The sequence below is a fragment of the Sceloporus undulatus genome, chromosome 1 (genome assembly GCF_019175285.1).
Source record: "Sceloporus undulatus isolate JIND9_A2432 ecotype Alabama chromosome 1, SceUnd_v1.1, whole genome shotgun sequence".
In the NCBI taxonomy this organism is placed as follows: domain Eukaryota; kingdom Metazoa; phylum Chordata; class Lepidosauria; order Squamata; family Phrynosomatidae; genus Sceloporus; species Sceloporus undulatus.
The window spans coordinates 271115843-271124463 of NC_056522.1; the positions used below are offsets into that span (position 1 = coordinate 271115843).

General features: G+C 43.2%; 1 protein-coding gene across 3 annotated transcripts in view; it reads right to left on the reverse strand.

Annotated features, from left to right (window-relative positions):
* Nucleotides 1-8187, reverse strand: part of PTPRJ (protein tyrosine phosphatase receptor type J) — a 132517-nt gene extending 124330 nt beyond the window's left edge. For all 3 annotated transcript variants that reach the window (XR_006101612.1, XM_042447040.1, XM_042447039.1), the window contains exon 1: nucleotides 7810-8187. Coding sequence is in view for 2 of the 3 variants with exons in the window: in XM_042447040.1 (XP_042302974.1) it covers nucleotides 7810-7866 (57 nt within the window). In the remaining variant the exon portion in view is untranslated. The remainder of the gene's footprint in view (nucleotides 1-7809) is intronic.
* Nucleotides 8188-8621: the final 434 nt, after the last annotated feature.

Genomic DNA, 8621 nt, shown 5'->3' on the forward strand with positions numbered 1-8621 from the left:
ATCCCTCCGGTCCAGGTATGGGCGCAGCTGGCGAATCAGCCGAAGCTGGTAGCAAGTGCTCTTGACCGTCGCATTCACCTGAGCAGTCAGATGGAGCGACGAATCAAGAAGCACTCCCAGACTGCGCACGGAGTCCTTCACAGGGAGCGTGACCCCGTTCAGGACAGGTGGAAGTAGTAGTAGAAAAAAAAATGAATAGTTCCAAGTAGAATAAGACATCTAGAAACTCATAAAACTTCATGAGGAGGGAGTGTGACTCCCTAAGAAAATCTTTGTTTCCAAGCTTCATTAATTAATGAAACCCTCAATTAATAACAGAAAACATGATGATCAAAATGGTTGCCTAGATACTAAGAAAAATCAAGCTGACATCTAGGAATTTGAAATATTTTTCAGTCTTACAATGAAATGGTGATGTTCATTTGTAGGAATCAGCAATATTTTCTCAGTCCTACCAACCTCTATAAAAAAAAAGTCTATGTACATATTTTCAAGTTTTAAATCATGAAGTATAGCCTTAGCATATGAAATAGAAAAACAAATAAAAATTAGTGGTATAAGTTGTAAAAATATAAACATACCAACTAAAGACAGTTGCAATGCTAATAGGAGTGTATCATAATAAAGAGATAATACAGAAACCCAGCAGAAGAATATTCACTGCAACACTGGTTAAATCGTCTGGCTATTCACTACTGAGACAAGTTGAAAGCATTGTGGCTTACCATTAAAAGGCAAAAGGGCTTATAGGCCAAATCTCTGGAGGCATTCCCATTACCATATTAACCATGTAGTACATTAAATGACCACTATGCCAGTTCTATTCCCACTTGGCCATGAAACCCACTGAGTGACCTTGGCAAGTCACATGCTTTCAGCCACAGGGGAAGACAATGGCAAACCACATTTCATATTCAGAAGCACATTATACCTGTTGGAAAATATTTTTCCCTGCCAATCCCCTGACTTTTGAATGCCCTCATATACCTGATCCTGACACTGTATTTCTTTTAGCTTTAGATTAAGACCATCTTGTTTACCAAACAACTTTACATTTATTGTATTTTCGCTCAGTATGTAGTTTTTGTTCCTGTTTGCCGATGGTTGCTTTAACATTGTACTAAAGATGCTAGATCTTGGATTAATACAGTTATACATTTATAGAATAAAGTAAATAAATAAAGATGATGGTAAGCACGGTCTCAGTGGTCAGATTGCCCCAGAACCTAGCCAGATGATGTGGGGAGGGAACCCTCTCCAAAACTCCTTCCATAAAGCTTCTCCTCCAGGTAGCATCTAGTCATTTTGCTTTTCTCTGTGCCAAACTACATGGTGGCTTTGTTCACCACTCATTTTTATGGCAGCAACCAATAGGCCACGGGTGTGAATTGTGCAGCCTGTGGTCTCCATGCAGCCCAAAATGAGCCTCCATGCAGTTCCCATGATTTGTAGGAGCACTCTGACATTTTAAAAACTGGCTCAAAATCCAGAGAAGCACACCTCTAGGAAGGGTGATTCTCCATTAGAGCACTGTGCTCATCCCTGCATGCCAAGAGGCCCCAAAGGAACCCCTCCCTCCTCCCCCAAAATGAACACAAGAACACAGCAAAAGTGACCAGCATGAGACTGGGTTTGGCAAAACTGGGGTGATGAAGAAGGCTTAAAAATGGGACAGGTGATGCCTCTCACTCTCTACCTACATATATAGTAGGTGAGAGGACTTGACCAACATCCAGAAGAACTGATCTGCAGGTGTCAAGTAGATTCTCCTGACCTGCACTTTCCTCAGCCAGAGTAAGGGGAAGCAAAAGCAAAGTCAACTGAACTGAAGTTCTGATAGGCTGAGGCTTTAGTTTTCTGATTTTTGCTTTGTATAAACCAATTCAGTAAGCAAATGTGGCTTTTGTGCATGTGTATGTTTTAGAAAAATCTCATGTAATGGAGTAAATGAAATATTTCATAGGCAGGAGGATAGTCTCCTTGAAGCCCCATCTACATCCTTATTGATTGCCAGGCCTTTCCTCTCCTCTATGTCTCCATTACTCTGAAAAAGTAGATAAAAGTACTATGATATGCTTCTCTTAGGATTAGGGAAGTAAGCAGGATTTAAAAGCTGATTGCAATAAGAGCATTTGTTACTAATTAACCAGTAGCAACACTGCTTAAGCACATTACAGGGGAACTGTGACTGTCTTCCTCAAACCTTGGTCATAATACAAGTTGTAAACAGCTTCTTGGAAAAGAATGCACATTTATCAAAAAATGAAGAACTATATAACATTTTTATTGGAGCTGTTTGGAACTCAGAATGACTTTCAAAGCTCTGCTTCATCCTCACAACAACCCTGTAAGGTACTTTAGGCTGAAAAAGGGTATCTGTCTAAAGGCCATCAAGGCCACTTACAGATTGCCAAGGCTGAGTAAGAATTTGAATGTGGATATGAATGAGAGTCAGCATGGTATAGTGATTTGAGCATAGGATTTGGACTCTAGAGATTGGAGGATCAATTCCCCGACTGACCATGAAACCCACTGGGCAAGTCATACTCTCTCAGCCTGAGGGAAGGCCATTGGAAACCACCTCTGAACAAATCTTGCCAAGAAAACCACCCAATAGGTTTGCCTTAGGGTTGCCTTAAGTTGGAAACAATTTGAAGCCACACAACAAGTGGATGCCCCACATCTTAGTCCAATAATTTAACAACAGCACCATTTCTGGCTTTAGGCTGAAGTTGGGGTCACATTTCTAATCCAATAAACTGTGATTTCTGCTCCACAAATGCTTATTCTCCAATAAATCTATACATCTCCAAGTTGCCACAAGAGATACAACTCCCCCTATGGAATTTGCCAACCAAGGATGATCCAGAAGTGAAGCACTGGAGTCAACCAATCTTTTCCAGCAGGTTTATCCCAATCATTTTTAAATTATGCATTTTAAAGTATTTATTCATCAATCTTAATATCTGCTAGTTCTACATTTTCTTTTAAATGATATTGTATGTTCTGTTATTTGTTGTTTCCTCCACCTCAGTTCACAGGGAGATATGAGCAATAAATAAATATTTACTGCTTAAATGAATGCTCATTATATTGTCAAGCAGGTGAGTTCCCTGCCCAACTCTCTTCTTGCATACTTAAAAAAACTGGATCAATTTATCTATGGGTAAGTACTGTACTTTGACTCTTCTCCAAAGAGGATATCCCTTCTCTGAGTAGAGTGTCACCTCTCACACCCATCCCACAGCCACAATTTGTCGTAGTTCCTTCTTTATGCCTGCTGGAAATTTGCAAATTCTTTGGCATCATTTTTCTTTGCTTTGTCCTTTACAGCCTTTGTTACATGCCCCTGAGTTTTGCCCTCAGCTTATCCATGGGTCATATCAAAATCCATAATTTTTGACCCAAAACCTGCCCTCAGTTTCTTGTCAAGTATATACAGTAATTAAAAAAGGTAAATCAGTATGGTGTAGTAGTTTCAGTATTAGACTATGACTCTGAAGACCATGGTTCAAAATTTCTCAGCCTTGGAAACCCATGTTAATCTTGGGCAAGTCACACTCTCTCAGCCTCAGTGGAAAGCAACAGCAACAAACGTTGCCAAGAAAAAACTGTGATATGTTTGCCAAAAGTCAAATAAGCAGCCAAGTTAGATCTATGACAATAGCTTGCCAAAGATATTGTAGGGTTACTGGCGATGACAGCAATGGAAAAACACTGAAGGACTGGAAGGGCCAAAGGTTAGTTATGGAGAGCCAGTCCAGTTGCACTCTATATCCACTGATTATGCATCCAGATTCAACTGTCCACGGCTTGAAAATATTTTTAAAAACATCACAAGGCAAAATTTGATTTTGTCATTTTATGTAAAGGACACAATTTTTCTATGCTATTGTATATAATGGATTCTGATATCATGGTGGGTCCTGAAATCAAACCCCAGTAGATACGAAGGGCCCGTTGTACTTTAATCCACTGTTTTAGTGATGTGGCAGGAGCTATTCAACTCGTGACTCATTGCAGAGTCTCCAAAGGCACCAAAGTTTATGCATCAGAAGCTCCACATTCAAATGCAGCATGGAAAAAGGTTCAAAACAGCTCACTGTCCCAGGGGCTGAACATTCTTCAACTGCTTCCAAGAAAGCCCAAAACCACATATTAAATTAGTGAGGAAGTGATGAAAAACAAGTGGCAAACCCTCTCTACATTCTATTTATATGTATTTTCGAACTGAGATTCATGCACCCATGATTTCAGAAGGTGACATTAGAGAAGGCACCAATGGCCTACTGACACAGAAATTGCAGTTCATTATTCTCACCTACTTGCTATGATTTTACTGCCTAATTTAGGATAAGGCATTTTTTTTTCTTGTCTCAAAATGCTAAGATTTTCTCAGGACCATATGAGAACATCATCAAGCCAAAAATGTTCTGAAGAGACTTCCTCAAGTATAACCTTACTCTGTAGGTCTGAAAGACGTACCTTTCTAAGACATAGTTATCTTCTATGATTTCTGTGGTCATTCATTATCAGAAAACAATTCTTTATGTGTTTTCTATTTTTCCAATCTTGGATATCAATTTGCTATCATGTTAATAAGAACCAACACACACACCACACTACTGTATGTTCTCTCCTCATATTAGAGTCCCAATAATAGCAACGTTCAACCCATAGTGCAAGTCAAATCAGAAGATACTGCCTTTTAATCCACATTAAAATAAAATCTGACCTAATAATCCCTTCTACTGTAAAGGTATCTTAGGTCCTGAACAAACAGGTCAAAATAAAGCTGCTTTGGGTCACTTTGGGGGTATGCTGTTTAAATGACACATGCATCTTAAGAGGCCAGAAGCTGTGCCAAAGCTGCACTCCACTCCTTAGGACTGGAGCATGGCTTTGGAGAGGCTTCCGGCCTCTTAGGACACATGCGTCATTTAAACAACATACCTCCAAAGTGACCCGAAGCAGCTTTATTTTGGCCTGTCTGTTCAGGCTCTTAATTACTAGACACAGGAAGGGAGGAAAAGATGTACATGTGTAACAGAGGATAATACAATGGCTTGTCTTTCCAGTCCTAGAAGAAAAGATATTATTCTCGAATGAGCAGCACATTCAGAGTTTTTAAAGAATAATGAACAATGCAACAGCAATGACAACAGACCAAATTGTCCCTCTGAGGCCTGGTGCCAATGTTACTAATCTACATACCCAATCTACCACATCACAGAAAATAGAGCCACCTATTAAACACAAGTTTTATTAAGACTGAGCCAGCATGGTGAATTGGTTTGAGTGTTGGACTACAACTCTGGAGACCATGGTTCAAATCCCTGCTCAGCCATGGGAACCCACTGGGAATCTCTGGGCAAGTCATACTCTCTCAGCCTCAGAGGAAACCAATGCAAACCCCCTCTGAACAAATCTTGTCAAGCAGACCCCATGACAGGTTTGCCTTGGGGTTGCCATAAATCAGAAATGACTTGAAGGCACACTATCACACCCACCCACTCCACAAAAAACTAAGCACAACCAATCCCACACTTCAAGCCACTTTATTTGAGTGCTTCTTAGTTTAGGCTCCCTCATACCCACAGTAAGACAAAGACAGCTACCAGCCACATTTGCTATAATGCTACCAGTAGTATACCATCACCAAACGCTCAAGTGAAGAAGTAAGAGAGATAGATATGTGCATTGGTAAACATGGCCCAAACTCGTTTTCCATTGCTTTTGATAGAATCAGCCCAGGACAAGCATTTTAAAAAACAATGAAAGGGGCATTTATTCAAGATGATTAATTGCCTGTTCCAGATTGATCAATTCGTCCTAACTAAACAGGGCTTCCCATTTGTATAGCAGCAAATACAAATTAAAAGCACCATCCTCTACTATCAATGTCACATGATATACCATATTGTACTAGTTAGTTTTATAGATGCCTCATAACTCCTTCGCACTCTGGTTCTTCTCTATTTTTAATACTGTATCACACAACTGTACCCCAAAATCATACCATTATACTTCTAAATAACTACCGTCCACTTAGTTTGTAACCAGAATTTTGGTCCTAAATCCAATCTTTTTCCCCAACTAGAATAGATCCACTGAATCTATGAAATTTATGCTTCATGTGCTTTATAACCTGAGGTTTTAATATCAATCTGTACTGAATCTGAAGAAGTGGGTTTATATCCAGGAAAGTGGATGCCAAAATAAAAAGCAGTTACTGTGGCCTTAAAAGTGCTGCCACATTACATTTTTTTCTCCCCTCACTTCCTCCTTTTTATAATGGAACTTATGTAAGTGTCCATTTACCAAATTAGTATAAATCCATGAGGTCTATGCCAACTGGGACTCAAAATGGAATTGAGGCCCTTGTGCCTCCCGTAATCTTGAAACTGAAAGGATATACTGTACAGTGAAGAGAGAAAAGGAGAATTCTTTTATTTGTATCATTGTTTAATCATGCTAATCTGTAAGTATTGAAAGAAGATTAAAGGGAAACTAGTGCAAGTCAAGTGATTTTGAGTAAGTGCTGCAATGTGTAGGAAGAGTGGTGAGCTGAAAAGAAGGAAGGGGGGGAAACCCTCTTATAGCCCTTTAGCTCCCTGTCTAGAGATCACTTCTACAAATAACAGTAAGATCTTGGCAAAATATTTGATGTCCCTCCCGAACTCAACATGAATTACTGGCCACCCTAATTCTGTATGCTCACATTGGTTTCTGCAGTTCAAATACAAGAAAATCACCCTGACTGGAGCCAGTGTGGTGTAGAGGCTTGGCTAGGTGCATCTACGATGTAGAAATAATACAGTTTGACAGCACACTCTAACTGCTGTAGGTCCAGCCTATGGGATCCTGGGAGTTGTAATTTTACAAGGTCCTTAGCTTGCTCTGCCAAAGCGCGCTGGCTCTCACAAAACTACAACTCCCAGGGATTCTGTAAGATGGAACTGTGTCAAGCTGCGTGATTTCTGCAGTGTAGATGTATTACAGCTCTGGACATCAGGGTCCAGTTTCCTCCTTGGCCATGAAAACCCAGTCAGCGACCTTGGAGGAGTCACACTGTCTCAGCCCCAGAAAAACCCATGAGAGCCATAAGGGGGAATGGCTTGAAGAAAATCGTGTTTGGAGGCAGTGATGGCAAGGGATGGGGCTTCATCCATTGGCTAGGGGAAAACTCTGTGCAGGGCGACCACAAGTCCTCTTTTTCCAGGGCATGTCCTCCATTTCCACCATTTATCCATAAAGTACCCGGAAACATCCTCCATTCTGAGCACCACTAAGAGCTCCTTTTCCAGGACCTGTCCTCCATCCCAGCCTTCTGCCCAGGAGCAACTCCCAAAGGCCCTCCATTTGGAGGAGGACTAAGGAGCATGCCTTGCTATTTCTGTGTTTTTACCTTTTTTATATCGGCGGGGCCTTGTCCTCCTTTGAGGGGGGAGAACACCTGGTCACCTGCCTCAGGGTGACTGGAGGCCCTCCCCCCAGGACCTGTCCTCCATTTCTGCCTTGTGTCCAGGAGGGATCCCAAAAAGCACCCTCCATTTTGAGCCTCACCAAGCGCTGTCCTCCATTCCCACCTTTCCTGCCTAGGAGGGATCCCCCCCCTAAAAAAATGCACGTCCTCCATTTTGAGCAGGACCAAGAAGCCACGGGCGTTTAGGGCCATTCTTCTTGTGCGCGGTGAACGGGTCCTACATTTCCCAGCTCCCTTAAGACACAGCCCTGCCCTCCACTCGCCTACATTTTGCAGCATAACAATAATAGTAGTAGTAGTAAAGCCCCTCCTGCTGCCCTTACCTCTCCCAGGCAGAGCGCCAAGAGAAGGCAAGGAAGCGCCCGCAGCAGCCTCCTCATGGTCCTCGAGGCCAAGGAGGCTGCCCTGCTGCTGCTGCTGCTGCTGCTGCTGCTACTCCATGGCAGAGGGCTCCTCGCTCAGCCCGCCAAAACGCACCGAAGAAGGGAAGGGTGGACAGCGTCGGCGGTGGCTTCGCCGTCGTCACTCAGGCTCCCAGAGGGCTTGGGCCTGGCTGCCCTGCCCTCCCTTCCTCCTCAGCCTCCATTCATCATCGCTCCCCCAGGAAAGGGCCGCCCTCCTTGGCAGGAGTTGAAAAGGGCGACGTTTCGGCCGCCTGGGAGGGAGCCTCGGAGGAAGCGGTTCAGCCTGGCGGCAGCATGGCCTTCCCTCCCTCCCTCCCTCCCTCACGACGAGGCGGGCAGCTCCCCTCCTCCTCCTCCTCCTCCAAGTCCCCTTTCTGCTCCTCCTTCTCTCCGCATGCCTCAGGAAGGGCAGGGCGAACACCCACCCAGGCGTCCTCCTTTGTTGGGTCTTTTCCCCCGTAGGACCTGGCCCCTGTTCTAAGGAATTAATCCCAAACGCCCTCCGTTTTGAGAAGCCTCGCAGCGACCAGGCGCCCATGTTCCACATACATTTCAGCCTCCTGTCCAGGAGGAATTCCCAAACGCCCTCCATTTTGAGCAGGACTAAGAAGCATGGATTTACATGCCTATGAATGTTTCTAGCTTTTTATGTTGGGAGGTCCTCCCTTTTTCTGGGGCGCCCTACATTTAGTGGTGCCTGGCCTTCCATTGTGTTGGCGAGGCTGGGCTTC